This window comes from Nomascus leucogenys, chromosome 22a (genome assembly GCF_006542625.1).
Source record: "Nomascus leucogenys isolate Asia chromosome 22a, Asia_NLE_v1, whole genome shotgun sequence".
In the NCBI taxonomy this organism is placed as follows: domain Eukaryota; kingdom Metazoa; phylum Chordata; class Mammalia; order Primates; family Hylobatidae; genus Nomascus; species Nomascus leucogenys.
In genome coordinates this window covers 2,998,909-3,016,051 of record NC_044402.1, presented here as the reverse complement: position 1 = coordinate 3,016,051, position 17,143 = coordinate 2,998,909, and the positions used below count along the sequence as shown (strand labels likewise).

At 45.8% G+C, this 17,143-nt stretch overlaps 1 protein-coding gene and 1 long non-coding RNA gene across 7 annotated transcripts in view; one reads left to right on the top strand and one right to left on the bottom strand.

Annotated features, from left to right (window-relative positions):
* Positions 1-17,143, top strand: part of TRAF3 (TNF receptor associated factor 3) — a 133,316-nt gene that overhangs the window by 99,646 nt on the left and 16,527 nt on the right. For 4 of the 6 annotated variants that reach the window (XM_030803942.1, XM_030803940.1, XM_030803941.1 and 1 more), the window contains 3 exons: positions 8,356-8,436; positions 11,707-11,781; positions 13,472-13,564. In XM_030803942.1, the coding sequence (XP_030659802.1) occupies positions 8,356-8,436; positions 11,707-11,781; positions 13,472-13,564 (249 nt within the window). The remainder of the gene's footprint in view (positions 1-8,355; positions 8,437-11,706; positions 11,782-13,471; positions 13,565-17,143) is intronic. The other 2 variants (XM_030803943.1, XM_030803939.1) reach the window with 1 other exon arrangement.
* On the bottom strand, positions 5-12,284 carry LOC115832497. The gene is made up of 3 exons (XR_004028014.1): positions 12,272-12,284; positions 6,802-6,806; positions 5-90 (listed from the first exon to the last, which is right to left on the bottom strand). It is a non-coding gene; the product is annotated as an uncharacterized LOC115832497 (long non-coding RNA).

Sequence of the window (17,143 nt, the reverse complement as noted above, 5' to 3'; positions counted from 1 at the left end):
GATACATTCCACAGGCCTTTCCTCAACTCATAGATAACCCATTCCACAGGCCTTCCGCTCAGCTCATAGCTAATCCGTTCCACAGGCCTTCTGCTCAATTAATATATACTTCTTCCACTGTACAGCTTCTTAATGACTATTCTAATATGAATAAAGAGAAAAGATAGGAGTAAGTAGCACTTTTTAATCCGACTTTATTTCAGAATTAAGCTTTGTTTTGCCTATTTTGATTTATGTAGTTAACATTTTCCATTGCCTTGATTATCATTTAGTGTGTCAAAAAATGAATAGTAATTCAAAAAAGGTAAAATTTTTAACTTATCCTAGGGAATTGCCTCAAAATGTTGATAGATTGCCTGGTCTTATTACAGCTCTGTGACATAACTATCACTTACAACAGGCTAATTTGTCCTACAGCATTGAAATGCAGCTGTTTATCTTGGAGAGAGACAGCTTCTCATACTTCGGTTACTTTGGCACAGTTTTGCATTGTGTGTTTCTGTGGGGGTGAGAGTGTGTGGGGGTGAGTGAATGTGGGTGTGTGTGGGGGTGAGTGTGTGGGAGTGAGTGTGAATGTGGGAGAGTGGGGGTGTGTGAATGTGGGTGTGTGTGTGTGGGTGAGTGGGTGAATTAAAGAGGAAAGCAGAGATGTTGGGGGTGGAGGACACACTTCCAAAACAATCCATTTGTTGAACAAACACCTATTGGGTACCTACTGTGCACCAGGCAGTCTTCCAGGAGCTGGGGACTTAGTGGTGAGGCTCCTCTGGTGGGAAAAAATGCTAACAAATGTGTAACATCGGGTAATGATCAGTTCTGTGAATAAAAATCAGGTGACATCAAGGGAAGAGAGGTGATCAGCACTGGCTTCTCTGAGGCAGTCAAGGGACAGTGAGGGAGCATGTGGACCCTAAGCTGGAACGGGCAGGGCTGTGGGGTTCAGGAGCTGTATGGAACACAGGCCAGAGGTCAGGGCAGTGGAGCAGCCAGAGGGTGAGGGAAAGGCACTGGGCAGCCCAGAACTGGGAGGGTGAGAGGAGCCCCGGGGCAAGGCCTGGTGTTGCTGGGGTTGGGGAAGGTTGTACTGGGGTGTGCCTGAGGGTAGGGCGGTAGGATTGGCCAGCAGGTGGGGTATGAGGTAAAGGTGACGCCCAGTGCCTGTGGAGAACCTAGGTGTCCTGCCGAGGGGGTGCCCAGTGAGTGGAGGGTGATGGGCTTGGGGGAGAATGGGGAGTAGAGCCATGCAGGCTACAGATGTGGGTGAGTTTGGTGGCTCACAGGATCATGGGGCTGGAGCGAGTGGAGAGGAGGACAGAGCTCGTGGGGGCCTGGGCATGCCCTCAGAGGCTGCTGAGAGGCTGGGGTGGGCTTGGCCACGAAGTGACTGAAGGGAGGCACCAGGGCAGCTCAGCCAGGGCGTGGGCCATCATCCAGTTCCTGGTAGATATTGTGGAATGGTTTGTTTTGTTTTGTTTTGTTTGAGAGAGAGTCTCACTCTGTCATCCAGGCCTGGAATGCGGTGACACAATCTCGGCTCACTGCAGCCTCTGCCTCCCAGGTTCAAGTGATCCTCCCACCTCAGGAACTACAGGTGCATGCTACCATGCCTGGCTAATTTTTGTATTTGTTGTAGAGACAGGGTCTTGCCATGTTGCCCAGGCTGGTCTCAAACTCCTGGGCGTAAGCCATCTGCCCACCTCAGCCTCCCAAAAAGTGCTGGGATTATAGGCATGAGCCACCGCACCCAGCCGTGGAGTTCTAATGACCAAAATTTAGGGAGAGTTTCCTTTGCTTTTCTCTATGAAATGAGTTGTATGAAAGATAAGCTTATGGTCTTAGGTTGGTGCAAAAGTAATTGCGGTTTTTGCCATTAAAAGTAGTGGCAAAAACGGCAATTAATTTTGCACCAACTAAATACTTTATAATCTCTGAATTTGCCTTGCTTTATGTAATTTTCCTGTGTCCATGTCTTTCTTCCATTGTGAAATCATCTTCTTGTGTGGTACTTCAGATGTTTCCAGTTACTAAGAACTCTTGAGGCTGGGTGTGGTAGCTCACACCTGTGTGCCCAGCACTTTGGGAGGCTGAAGCAGGAGGATCACTTGAGCTTTGGAATTGGAGACCAGCATGGGCAACATAGCAAGACTCTGCCTCTGTGAAAAATAAAAATTTAGCCGGGTGTGCTAAAGCACACCTGTAGTTCTAGCTACTAGGGAGGCTGAGGTAGGAAGATTACTTGAGCCAGGGAGTTTGAGACTGGTAGTGAGCCACAGTTGCACCACTGCACTCAGCCTGGGTGACAGAGTGAGACCCTGTCTCAAAAAAAAAGAACTTTTAAGAACTGTGCCCTCCCCTTTGGAAAATAGCAGTAGTTTTTTTTTGGAGTCAAGTAGTTCCTCCAGGCTGTGCATGATGGCTTATGCCTATAATCCCAGCACTCTGGAAGGCCAAAGCAGGAGGATTGCTTGAGGCCAGGAGTTTAAGACCAGCCTGGGCAACAAAGTGAGACCCCATCTCTAGAACGAAAATAATAATTCCTCCAGTTGTTAAATTTCAGTGAATGAGACACATGCCTAATGAACAAGACTTCAGGCTTTACATATGTTAATATGTTGCCATCTCATGCCAGTCAGAATGGCGATTATTAAAAAGTCAAAAAACAACAGATGCTGGCGAGGGTGCAGAGAAAAAGGAATGCTTTTACACTGTTGGTGGGAGTGTAAATTAGTTCAACCATGTGGAAGACAGTGTGGCAATTCCTCAAAGACCTAGAGGCAGAAATAACATTTGACTCAGCAATCCCATTACTGGGTATATACCCAAAGGAATATAAATCATTCTATTATAAGGATACATGTACATGTGTGTTCATTGAAGCAGTATTCACAATAGCAAAGACATGGAATCAACCTAAATGCCCATCAGTGATAGACTGGATAAAGAAAATGTGGTACATCTATACCATGGAATACTGTATATCCATAAAAAGGAAGGAGATTGGCTGGGTGCCATGGCTTACGCCTATTATAATCGCAGCAATTGGGGAGGCCGAGGTGGGCAGATCACCTGAGGTTGGAAGTTCGAGACCAACCTGATGAAAATGGAGAAACCCCATCTCTATTAAAAAAATAAAACGAGCCAGGTGTGGTGGCAGGTGCGTGTAATCCCAGCTACTTGGGAGGCTGAGGCAGGAGAATCGCTTGAACTCAGGAGGCAGAGGTTGCGGTGAGCCAAGATCATGCACTCCAGCCTGGGCAACAAAAGTGCAACTCCGTCTCAAAAAAAAAAAAAGATCTGCTGGTCACAGTGACTCACACCTGTAATCCCAGCACTTTTGGGAGGCTGAGGCGGGTGGGTCACCTGAGGTCAGGAGTTCAAGACCAGCCTGGCCAACATGGTAAAACCCCATCTCTACTAAAAATAAAAAAATTAGCTGGGCATGGTAACACATGCCTGTAATCCCAGCTACTTGGGAGGCTGAGACAGGAGAATCACTTGAACCCGGGAAGTGGAGGTTGCCGTGAGCCGAGATTGCGCCACTGCACTTCAGCCTGGGCGACAGAGCAAGACTCCATCTCAACAACAAAAAAAAAAGAAAAAAAAAGGAAGGAGATCATCTTTGCAGGGATGTGGGTGGAGCTGGAAGACGTTATCCTTAGCAAACTAACACAGGAACAGAAAAACAAACACCACATGTTCTCACTTAGAGAGCTGAACAATGAGAACACATAGACACATTTGGGGGATCAACACACACTGGGGCCTGTGGGGTTAGGAGAGAGAGAGCATCAGGAAGGATAGCTAATGGATGCGGGGCTTAATAATACCTAGGTGATGGATTGATCTGTGCAGCAAACCACCATGGCACACAGTTGCCTGTGTAACAAACCCACACATCTTGCACATGTACCTTGGAACTTAAAATAAATATATAGCTATCAAAGTTATACTTTGCTTCTTGCCAGAATCAGTTAACCTTTATTTGCAGAATAGAATCCAACAACTGATTTTTGTTTAAGAAGGAATCGTAGCGTATGTCCGTTAAACACCATATAAGTAACTGACTCTGAACACCAGATGAGGCTGTAACAGGTCAGGTTTTAAGCACGAGCATATAGATTCACAAAATGGCACCAGACCCCGCCCTGGTTGCTCAGGACGCACAAGAGAATAAATTGCACTCTCCCCTTCAGTTTGCAGTCTGATGAGAGAGACAGCCAGATGTACAGTTTAAGTCATGTTAATATGGGAAGTACTGGGACTGTAATATTAATGACATGCCAACAAGGAAGGATCAGTTGTAATAGCTTAGCCTGAGTGTCAAGGAAGGCTTTAGTGAGGAGGTTGCCTTTCATTTGATCTGGGCCTTGAATTTGTCAGCTGAAGACAAGGGAGAAAGAGAATAGATGGAAAGTATAGAATGATAATGAGCAAGTTTGGGGCCTGCGTTGTGCAAATATTCCTTATAAATCGCACTACATGCTTGAGATGAAACAAGTTGAAAACCGTTTGGGCAGTGTTGATAGTAGAGTGCATTTTAAGGTGTGTGTCAGCTTCTCTCAGGGCCTGCAGACATTTCAGCAAGCACGGGTGTTTGGGGTCATGCCAGTGAGTCTGCCCCTGCCTCTCAGCCTGACCAGGGGACAGCAGTTGCTGGTTGGCTGCCTTTGCTGCAGGCCTGGTTCTGTGACTTGCCCTAGGCCACCTGTCTTTTCAGTGATGTGATTTGATTCCCACATATTTTTTTTTTTTCAATTTGAACACCCTTATTCTCATCCCCTCAGGCCTTCATCGAGTTTATTTCTAGGAAGAACAGGCCTGATGTAGGGAGACCTAAAGCCCAGGTCATTCTAATTCTCCTACACTCCCTATGTTTTGTGGTGTGTCACAACATCCAGTGTTGATAAAACGTGCTGAGGATGCATCGAAACCCTGGACCATTGCAGTTCATCTAAGGATTTCTTTTCTACGTTTAAACTGTAGTATATACAGTATGCCAGCTATTTTCAAGTTTTATTATTACTTTTTAAATTTATAGGTTAGCATAATTTAAAGTGTCAGGAAACAAACCTTTTAGATTTAATCTAGAAATTCTGGACCATCATTCTTTAAACAGTTCTGTTAACTTGTGAAGATCAGGATGATAAAGATCTCACCCTATGGGAAAGCATACATGGTAGAAGTCTGTAGGTTTGACCACTTTGGAAATCAGTTGTCAGTATCTTACTAGGTTAGACATTCAGGCACTCAGTTAACCAGCAGTTCTTCTCCTGGATGTGTAGGAGAAACACACACACCAGGAAATGTCAGGTGTGACCAGAGCAGCAGAAATCTGGAAACAGCCGGAGCACCCATCAGCGGGTGGAAATTGTATTACAGTGTTATTATACGACAGGGAGATGTGTCATACGGTAGTGAAAGTTAGGGGCCTGCAGTTGTTGGCAATAGGCAGATTAGTCTAAGAAGTGTAATATTGAGCCAAGTCCAGAAGACTCCTATGGTAGAATTCTGTGTTAACAAAATTCAAAAACAGTCAGAATGAAACAGTGTTTCATCTGGCACACATATGTATGGTGAAAAATTTTTAGAAGCAGAAATACAAAATTCAGAGTTGTGGTTTTAATGGGTACTCCTTGTGGGAGAATGAGGGTGAGATGGGAGAGGTAGATGCAGTAGATGGATGTTGTCAGTCATGCTCTTGGACCTGGGTGTTGGCTTCATGAGTGTTCACTATGTAGTTATGCTGTTTTTTTTTTTTTTTTTTCTGAGACAGTGTCTTACTCTGTCGCCCAGGCTGGAGTGCAGTGGCACGATTTCGGCTCATTGTAACCTTCGCCTCCCAGGTTCAAGCGATTCTCCTGCCTCAGCCTCACGAGTAGCTGGGATTACGGGTGCCCGCTACTGCACCCGGCTGATTTTTGTATTTTCAGTAGCGACGGGGTTTCACCATGTTGGCCAGGCTGGTTTCAAACTCCTGCCCCCGGGTAATCCGCCTGCCTCGGCCTCCCAAAGTGCTGGGCTACCACACCCAGCCTGTGCTTTTCAACTCACACGTGTGTGCACATACATGCTTGTGTGTATCAGAATTACATTTAATTTCATAGATAGGACTGATTTCATTAATAGGCAAATGAAAAAAAATCAGCAGCAGATTCAGGGTTTTTTTTTAAATGAATGTGTTATTTTCCTTTGGCTGCTGTAACAAAGTAACCCAAAGTTGGTGGCTTGCAAAAAAACAAATTTATCTTGTCATAGTTCTGGGTCTGGAAATGCAAAACCAAGGCCCTGCTGTCTCTGACAACTGTAGGGAAGAAGGCTTCCCTGCCCCTCTCAGTTTCTGGAGCCACCAGCAGTCCTTGGCCTTCCTTGGCTCATGGCTGCACCACTCCAACCTCTGTCCCCATGTTCACGTGGCCGTCTTCCTAGTGCATGTCCTCACCTCTTCTAAGGGTGGCAGTCTTTAGATTTAGGGTCTGCCCGACACCAGGGTGTCTTCGTCTTAACTGACGACATCTTCAGAAATCTTATTTCCAAATAAGGTCACATTCTGAGGTTCCAGATAGACATGAATTTTGGAAGACATTATTGAACTCACTATAGTAGTCAAAAGCTGTGAAAATGCCTTTTCACAGGAAAAGAAATAGAAATGATTAATAGAGAAATAGAAATGATTAATATCAAAAATATGCTTAAGACTGGGCACAGTGGCTCACACCTGTAATCCCAGCACTTTGGGAGGCCGAGGTGGGTGGATCAGTTGAGGTCAGGAGTTCGAGACCAGCCTGGTCAACATGGTGAAACCCCTCCTCTACTAAAAATACAAAAAATTAGCTGGGCATGGTGACGTGTGCCTGTAGTCCCAGCTCCTCTGGAGGCTGAGGCAGGAGAATTGCTTGAACCCAGGAGGCGGAGGTTGCTGTGAGCCAAGATTGCGCCACTGCACTTCAACTTGGGCGACAGAGTGAGACTCCGTCTCAAAAAAAAAAAAAGCATATATATATGTGCTTAACCACACATTACTAAAGAATTGCAGGTCCCACTTACCCCATTTTTTTACGTATCAGATTGCCAAAGATTGTGCGATAGAATTGGCGAGGGTGTGGAAACGTGCATCCCCGCGATCCTGGGAGTGGAGATTGGTGTGGGCTTGTTGAAAGTTAAACACAGAAAGATATTGAGTGGCCTTCTCTTCCCTGGCCACAGTGCTGCCCTCCACTCCCTTCTTCCTCAGCCTCCCTGCCCCGAGCTCCATCCCTATTCTGCCACAAAACCACCGTGGGTGCCCGCAGAGTTGGGCCTTAGAAACATGCCGAGGAAAGCAAGCTCCTGGGGGAGAGGAGCAACCACGTTCCGAGGATGAGCTTCCCTTGGGTGGACCGCTGCCCTCCTTGGCCCTCAGACCCGCCAGTCAGACTCTGGCTCTCAGCAAATGCCTCCCCAGTTCCTTCAGCGGAACAGCAACATAACTGGAGGCCAAAAGAAGACCTGAAAAGATGGATGGGGGAGGATTGAGGCGTCCTGTGGCCACCGGGAAGCCACTGCCACAGTCTTCCTGCTCAGCAGGGACTGTTCAGCGTGGCTCCGTCTCTGGCTCTTCCTCATCAGTCTCTCCCCAGGGGCCCTGCAATTGATGTCCTTGTGGGGAGTCCTTGCCCTTGCTCTGCTCGTGGACAGGCGCCCAGCAGGTGCCCATGGGATTGGGCTTAACAGTCACCATCATCCAGCCTTAGCAAAGATGAAGTTTGTGCTATTAGAGAAGGCCTAACCCAAAACTTAACCCAATTTTCTATGGACTAAAGGTAATGTAGGTTAGTAATTAAGGTTCTAGGTTAGTAATGTAAATACTCAGTAGGTCATGCTGCTCTCGCATACTTGGGAAGCATCATTTCCAGACTCCAAACTAAGAGGCCAAGGGAAACCCTCTGTCTCTCAACCAGCAGAGGCAGACACCAGCTGGGTCCCCAGCTCCACTGTCCACCTGTGCTGTGAGTGCTGTGTGAGTGGCCATGCCTGCCTGAGCATTGCATGATAGGGGCTGTGTGAACCAGGAGCAGCTCTGGCACAGAGGAGACATGCTACGGGGAACCCTTGTGTCAAGGCCCCCAGCAGCAGACTGTTCTGAGGCAAGCCGCCCTCACTGGTCAGATCTGACCAGATCTTTGGAGATACCTGTGACATCCTGAGACACTCACACTCTGTGACAATGATGACTCAGCCATACGTAATGTGAGTGCCATAACTTACGGGACGGTGATGGTGAGCAGAGCCATTCCTGGGGGCCCCATAGGGATCTCAGCAGGACTGAAGGAAGACAGATCGTGTGTTTAAAGTTGACAGTACTTTCTCTCTCTGTAGAAACACGAAGACACCGACTGTCCCTGCGTGGTGGTGTCCTGCCCTCACAAGTGCAGCGTCCAGACTCTCCTGAGGAGCGAGGTAGGGGCGGCCGGGCCCGGCCGGGAGTCTGTGGGGTCCTCCGGGCTGCGTGCCTGGGTCCCCTTCCCTGCACAGCTGAAGCCTCACGTTTTCCCAGTTCGTGAGAGTTATGTGTATGGCAGAAAAACAAAAACCACAGTAAAAAGCCTTATGCCATTTTTTGGAAGTCAGAAGCAAGCAGTTAAAAGCTACAGTGTATGGCCGGGCACAGTGGCTCACACCTGTAATCCCAGCACTTTTGGAAGCCTAGGCGGGTGGATCACCTGAGGTCAGGAGTTCAAAACCAGATTGGCCAACGTGCTGAAACCCCATCTCTACTAAAAATACAAAAACAAGCCGGGCGTGGTGGCACGCACCTGTAATCCCAGCTATTCAGGAGGCTGAGGCAGGAGAATCATTTGAACCCGGGAGGTGGAGGTTGCACTGAGCCGAGGTCATGCCACTGCACTCCAGCCTGGGCAACAAGAGTGAAACTCAGTCTCAAAAACAAAACAAAACAAAACTACAGTGTGGTAAATTCAGAGCAAAGATTGTGAAGCATTAAGAAAATGGAAATATTTTACATACAGTACAAGCAAAGGTGACAAGGGGTTTTTAAAGCAATTTTAACTCTATAGAATAGTAATTGCTATAAGATTATCTCAAGAACATGAATTAACTTAGAGACACTTCAGAACCGTTTTGCTCACACATGCCGGGTGGAGGACAGCTCCCACATTTTAGGGCTTCCAGAAGGGCCCCTGTGTGGCCTCCCCCAAAGGTTGCACGTCTCACATTGCCCTTGGCACTCTTTCTTTGAGATAAGTAGATTTTGCATTGACTTCACTTGATCAGGATATGTCCAGTTGGGAGAATTTCAAGGATTCTTAATGTTTCTGCATCTGTCCTGACCTGGAGCTCCTTTAGTTAGTATTCTGGAAGTCATCTGGGGCTACGCTGGGCTCCCTGGATGTGTGGTACCCTGATCTAAGGAGCCGGTTCACCTGCTCACCTCAGCATTTTTCAACAGCCTGAAATTTCACCACTAGGTACTGGGTAGCAGGGAGAACCAGCCTCGCATGCCCCTGACTGAGCAAGAGGGCCCATGTGGGGCTAGGGCCAGGGACTCAGGGTAGAGGAGGGCCCAGAGAGCCACTCTCCCCAAGGTGTGCCCTCCCAGGACCTTGAAGCTGATGGGTGAGGGCAAAGTCTTGCCTGATGACAGTGGCCTCTGGGCCCTGAATGTGCCCCTGGGAGGAGCTAGGGAAAAATAAATGTAAATTATTGCCACAACTGGACAATCCTCTGTTAATGTATAAAGAATCTGTGCTGTTGAAATAATTTTTTTTTTTTTGAGACAGAATCTCACTCTGTCACCCAGGCTGGAGTGCAGTGGCGCAATCTCGGCTCACTGCACACTCTGCCTCCTGGGTTCATGTCACTCTCCTGCCTCTGCCTCCTGAGTAGCTGGGACTACAGGCGCCCGCCACCACGCCCAGCTAATTTTTTGTATTTTTTAGTAGAGACGGGGTTTCACCTTGTTAGCCAGGATGGTCTCGATCTCCTGACCTCGTGATCTGCCTGCTTCAGCCTCCTAAGGTGCTAGGATTATAGGCATGAGTCACCGCGCCCGGCCAATAATTTCTTTGTTTAAAACATTGTTAAACCTGCATTTCTGTTGGGTTTCTGATGAAAGGTGCTATTGAGCTATAGATTATTCTTGCCCCTATTCCAGAGCTCCTGTAGATTCCCTGAGACTCAGAATACTGATAATAAAACCAATTTAGAAAAAGGCCCAACACCGAATTTAGTCTAGTACACTGAAAATAACATATATCAAACCCAGTGTGTCCCTGGCTTAACATGTAATAGCGTTGACACTCAGGTTTGTTATTGCAGTAATGACACCGGAAGAATACATTCTAAGTTTTTAGATTAACCTTGTTCTGCGCAGTCTTCACGCTGCGTTTCCCTGCCAGTCACCTGTCATGCGCCTTGTGGGCGCTTCCTGCAGGGGCAGCCGATCTGGGTTCCGAGGAGCAGCAAGGGCGTCAGGCTGCCAGGTTCCTACCGCCTTGACTCTGCCCTGGCTCTGAGACCTTCCTTGAAGGTTGACCCTAGCCGTGGCCGCATGGGCCCCTCAGTCCCTTCCCGCATTGTCCCTCCTCGTTAGTTTCGCAGCAGGGATCCATTTTCCCCTCTGTTGTGAATATCCGCCTAGAGGGAAGGACTGCCTTTGTCCTGGTAGACTGAGAAGTTGTAGAACTTAGCTGCACCCTCCAGGAGGACGTGCTCTGTGAGCCTTGGGAACACGTGTGCTGGCACACAGAAAAACACATTCCCGGCTGCTGCACCCACACACCCATCCTCCCAAAAAGAGTCTGTTTTCTGTGAAGATCTATCCCTAGAGTTTCCTGATGGGAATTTCTTCAGTAAAAGACAAAACTTCTGCTCAGTCTTGGGGCATGATAAAGAAAAAGACCAAACTATACCTCATTTGTATTAGCCTAACACATGAGTCTAAGTCCTTAAAATGTAATCTTTTCCATTCCTTTTTCTCTTGTTAGGGCATCATAAGTAATTTTTATTTGATAACTCACCAGCATTTGAGCTGAGCAAGGGACTTTTTTCTTGCAAAATGAGTTACCTGCTCCCAGCCCCACCTAATTTTCCTGCCATCAGTTAGAGGTGACAGTATTAAGAGTATATTGTTAGGCTGATCTTAGAGGTCTTTGAAAAGCTACCTGAGTTTCTGGCCCTTACAGAGGGAAAAAGTCTTTTCAGATGAAGGAAAAACTCATCTGCACTTATTTCAAGTATTATGAGTAATGGTACATTGTGTAAGCTTGCTTTGAGAATATATTTATTTTTGTGTACCGTATATTAGGTGTGTGACCCAGTTGCATTCTGAATGCTTTCTATTTTTTTGTGTTTTCATGCAATTTTTGTTTATGGTCTTTAAATGTGCATTTCAGTTTATGTTTTTTCTTTCTTTTTTAAATTCTGGCACTACAGATGGCATGTCACATTTTGAACAATTTGTTCTAAAGAAACTGCAAGTTTAAGAAATGTTATAGTAAATGTATTCTTGTATATTGGCGTATATGTGTATACACGTGACTAGACAGTATATTTACTGCATAGAAGTCTAGGCAGCAGATGATATATACACACCTGTAGTGATAAACACCATTCTTAATAGTACAGCTCAGATGCTATCTGTGCCCTAATATGTTTGAACATTTTCATGCAAACGTTTGTGCCACAACTCACGTCTCTTTCCCGTTGCAGTTGAGTGCACACTTGTCAGAGTGTGTCAATGCCCCCAGCACCTGTAGTTTTAAGCGCTATGGCTGCGTTTTTCAGGTCAGTATCCGACATTTGTCCTTCCCAGTCACTGACATTCTGCCATGAGAGAAAGTTATTATATTAACATTTTAACATGCAAGCTCTGGACTCCTTATTCTTTGTCATGGAACTGAAACACCCTGTTGCATGGGTGACGAAAGCCACGTGCAGCAGGTGGGATGCTCGCTTTCCAGTTGGTGGTGCTTTGAGACTTCAGGGAGACACCGTGCTGAGGTGGAAGTTAATACATTAAGAGAAGTACTGCATCCAAAACCAGCTAGTAATGGGACAGGTAGACTTGACATTTGGTGGGGTTTTCAGATAGATTGTTATGGAAATGTTAGCTGTTACCTGAATATAAGTGAATATCAAACTGAGCATAGTTTCAACAGCGTGTGTGTCAGTACACAGCCATAAGGATCACACACGTGTGTATCCATAAATGCATTTGAGGTACATGTCTGTGCTGACTCTGACCCCAGCTGGGGACAGACACAAAATGGAGCACAGCTCATAGAGAGCACACCTCCCAGAGAACAGTGTGGGGAGGGCGTCTCTGTTGCTGCCACACATGTAGTGTGAGAAATCTGCATCTGGTGTTTTGTTGTTGTTTATTTTTTAACACATCTGAGATTACTAGTGAATTGGAACTGAGTTTTCATTTAAATATATGTATCTTAAAACTATCAAGAGGCAGTATATGTTACAATTAAAGTATTTTATATTTTATGTAGCACCAATACATTATTATGAAGTCAGTACAGAGAGATTGGCATCTTAGTATTTTCTGAGGAAGAGAACAGCCAAAGAGTAAGAATGACTGTGCCTTCCTTTGCTTTAGTCTCCAGCAAGAATGAGCCTCCCCTGTTCTGTCGTACGTAGTATCATTCATTCTCTCTGTGTATGTGTATATATATGTTTATATATTGCAACACTTATATCAACATATATATATGAATATTCTATGTACAGAGTATATGTTTTGGAGATCATTAAAATGCTTTCTGTGGCTTCTTAATTTTCTAATAGCAAAACAAATTATATTTCAGACAAATGATTTCCTTAAATATATGAAGTACAATTTCATGTGCTTATTCCTGACTCTAAAATGGTCTACATCTTATGTACTCTGTAGATTGTATTTGTTTTGTATGTAACTTTTCTAAGAATGCTAGAATGGTGAAGAGCAATACATCTTTGGATACAGTGTATTTGAACTAACACATTAATACTTTAGTGAATTCTTTTGAATCCTACTTTGCTTAGGTGTTTACTAGACTGTTGTGGCAGTATCTCGCTACAACTACAGGTGTCTAAACATTTTCCACTTATACTATATTTTAATGGGAAAAATAGTTTATAATAGGTCAAGAATGAGTTTAAAATTTAATTTCTTAATACTACAAGTGTCAACCCTTGATAAGAAGCCACTTGAGATGAGCCGAAGGGATGAGGAGATAACCCTGAGATGCTCACTGTGGCACTGCAGGGTGCTGGCTCTGCTGCTCCTGGCGGCCTCCTCACCTGCACGCAGTAGCCAGGTGGCCCTGAGCAGAGCCCTCCTTAGGCGCAGAGATTCCCTGTTCACTTGACGCAAATAGGTCTCCCCTCTTTGTGTTTAGTGCTGCTTTTAGGGTCGTATGTTAGCCTCTCTGCCCTTTGAAATGCAGCGAGGTTCGCTGAATGCCTCACATCTTTGCTCTCGCAGGGGACAAACCAGCAGATCAAGGCCCACGAGGCCAGCTCCGCCGTGCAGCACGTCAACCTGCTGAAGGAGTGGAGCAACTCGCTCGAAAAGAAGGTGGGCTGCACGCTTTCCTGCTGCTATGGGATTTGTATCATCTCTTCAGATTATTTAAAGACAAAACCTTTTTATAGTTACTAGTGGGTTTTGGATAAAAGAAACCGTATCAAAAGAATGTCAAAAAAACTCTATGTGATCTTGAGCTTATAAATGAAGGTGTTTTATTTTTGTTCTTTGTTTTTTAATTGCCAAGCAAGTGTGAAGTGCTTTTTTAAAGTCAATCACATTGTGATTATTTTAGCATCCATCCAGCACAGAGATGATCAGATGCCCAGTCCCCACCCTGCTGGTTTTTTTTTTTTTTTTGTAAACAAAGTTTTATTGGAAGACAGCCATCCTTAATCACTCTGTGTTGTCTGTGGCTTCTTTTGCTCGAAAGCAGCAGAGTTAAGAGGCATGTGGACTGTACAGCTCGAGATATTGACTACTTGGCTCTTTACAGAATAAGTTTGCCAGCTCTGACCGGGGTGGTTACCCCTCTAAATGCGTTAAACTTCTATGTTTTTTACAAGAGACAAACAGGAAAAAATATTTGATACGATTGCAATTGATTTTGTCATTTGACACCTTGTGAAACTTGATGTGCTCTCCACATAGACGGGGCCACTTCCCAGAAAGACTCACTCTCCCATGCTGTTCTTTTTTTTTTTTTTTTTTTTTTTTTTTTTTTTTTCAAGACAGAGTTTTGCTCTTGTAGCCCAGGCTGGAGTGCAGTGGTGCAACCTCGGCTCACTGCAAACCTCTGCCTCCCGGGTTCAAGCAATTCTCCTGCCTCAGCCTCCCAAGTAGCTGGTATTACAGGTGCGCACCACCACACCTGGCTAATTTTTGTATTTTTAGTAGAGACGGGGTTTCTCCATGTTGGTCAGGCTGGTCTCGAACTCCCGACCTCAGGTGACCTGCCCGCCTCGGCCTCCCAAAGTGCTGGGATGACAGGCATGAGCCACCGCGCCCAGCCTCCATGCTTTTCTTAAGAGGCCTTCATTGCAGGCCTGTAGGCGCAGGAGCAAGCACCTTCCTGCAATAATGCTGGCTCTCAGTGGAGTTTGTTCTGTGATGTTCAGCTCAGTGGGGCCTTCTTTTCATGAGAAGATGAAAACCTCTAAGAATTGATAGAGAAGAAGTTGTTATAGGATCTACCATTGTGGCTTAATTACAAAAATATAAACTTAATTCAATATTCAACAAACATCTATTGAGAACTTGTAGTAGGAGAATACTATGGTGAATTAGTACAGCCAGTGGAGTTGACATTTGAGTTTCGTAAAGATTTGAATGTCTTGTTTCCAGTGTTAAATCCCAGCAATTTAAAATGTAAATATACTGCAAGGAGTCTAAAATTTTAAATCGAAAGATTTCCCTTTAATCTGCCATAAGAGAGTTTTGCATCTAAATGCTTGAGCTGAGGTTGAGAAGCAGTGGAAGGATTGGCATCCTGTGCACACACATGGAGCAGAGCAGTGCTGATGAGCAGCAATGCAGAACTCATAGTCGCAGAATCCTGGCCATCTTCCCGTGAGCATAGAGCATTTGCTCTGAGTTCAGCAAAGGTTTACCTAGGAATCTTTTTTTCCCTCTTTTTGAAGCTGGCATTTTATTTCTGTCTTTTTAAAATTATAGGCATAGATCACAAGGCTTCTTATCTCTCATAGATGCTGTGTTTCTCATTTAGAAGGTTCTTCCCTTCATTTTAAGGATAGGCTTTGTGGCCGGGCATGGTGGCTCATGCCTGTAATCCCAGCACTTTGGGAGGCCGAGGCGGGTGGATCACCTGAGGTCGGGAGTTGAAGACCAAGCTGGCCACCATGGTGAAACCCCGTCACTACCAAAAAAAAAAAATACAAAAATTCCCTGGGCATAGTGGCCAGCACCTATAGTCCCAGTTACTTGGGAGGCCGAGGCAGGAGAGTTGCTTGAACCCGAGAGGTGGAGTTTGCAGTGAGCCAAGATCACACCACCGCACTCCAGCCTGGGAGACAGAATGAGACTGTCTCAAAAAAAAAAAAAAAAAAAAAGAATGGGCTTTGTTACCACTGTGTTAGATACACAGTAGTTGAACGGTCTGCAGCACGTGGTCATCCAGCAGGATGGTTGTGGACCGTGGTGTCATCTGGCAGCCTTTCGGGGCCGAGTCCCTGTGGGGATTCGGCTCCTTCCTTTCCATTCTGTGCTCTTTTCCCCACTGAAAGTGAATGGTTTGCATCATTGGAAACCCCAGGACATACCAGAGCAGCCCGCCCACACACAGTGCAGCAGTTTCTCACTCTGTGAATGCCTCATGTGTTTAAACTATCTCCAGCCAAGTCATAATGGAAGCCCCGAGAGTGAAGGATGCACAGCTGTGCACTGCCCTCTTGGACGTTGCCAAAGGACTGATCTCTCCCGGACTCTGTCCATCAGAGCAGAGTCCCCACCCTGTTGTCAGGCCAGCCAACTCGGCTCTGCACATTCTCATTGTGCTCACGAGAAGGTGTATGGTGCCCTTCGCTAGGTCCAAAAGCAAAGGCTGGACAAACAGCAGAGATATTTATGTTTACTTAAAATGGAAATTTATTTCTTATTATAGAATTATTTAGTTGGAATTTCTTAGGTTATTTTGTTCATCTGTCATAGAAAATAGAATGTTTGAGCTGGTTCGAAAAGACCGATCCTCAGCCGGGCACGGTGGCTCACGCCTGTAATCCTAACGCTTTGGGAGGCCAAGGCAGGTGGATTGCCTGAGCTCGGGAGTTCGAGACCAGCCTGGGCAACACGGTGAAACCCCATCTCTACTAAAATACAAAAAATTAGCTAGATGTGGTGGTGTGCGCCTGTAATCCCAGCTACTCGGGAGGCTGAGGCAACAGAATGGCGTGAACCCGGGAGGCAGAGGTTGCAGTGAGCCAAGATTGTGCCACTGCATTCCTGCCTGGGTGACAGAGTGAGACTTGTGTCCAAAAAAAAAGACTGATCCTCACATTCATAGTCAAACTAAAGAAAAACTGCAAAATGTGGACTTAAAAACACCCATTTTATATTTTAAGAAAGCTTAAATGGAGGGGAAATGTAAAGCCCACCAAAGTGGGCTGGAGTAAAGGATGTTCTCATTGCAGAGAATCTCGGACCTCCTGAGGGGCGGGTGTTTTGTCGGCTCCTTGGAATACACCTGCCAGGTGGACTTTCCTGTGCCTACGGCATCTCCCTGCTAGACGAGTGGAAGCAGTGATCTGCAGGACCTGGGAGTTGGATTCTTTGATTAAATAAATAAATAAGTAGTTTAAATAAGGGAAGTCCTAAAGTGAAAGAAGTTGAGTTTAGTGTGGCATGTGTGTTCATTGCTGTAAGCTGCTTCTGCTCATTCTCAACTGCCTGATTTGTTGGAGAGCGGTGGAGCAATTATGGCTCACTGCAGCCTCTACCTCCCGGGCTCAAGTGATCCCATCCAGCCTCCCCAGTAGCTGGGACTGTAGGCATTTGCACCACGCCTGGCTAATTTTTGTTTTTTTTTGTAGAGGTGGGGTTTCGCCATGCTGTTATCCAGGCTGGTCTTCAGTTCCTTGGGCTCAAGTGGTCCGTCTGCCTCAGCCTTCCAAAGTG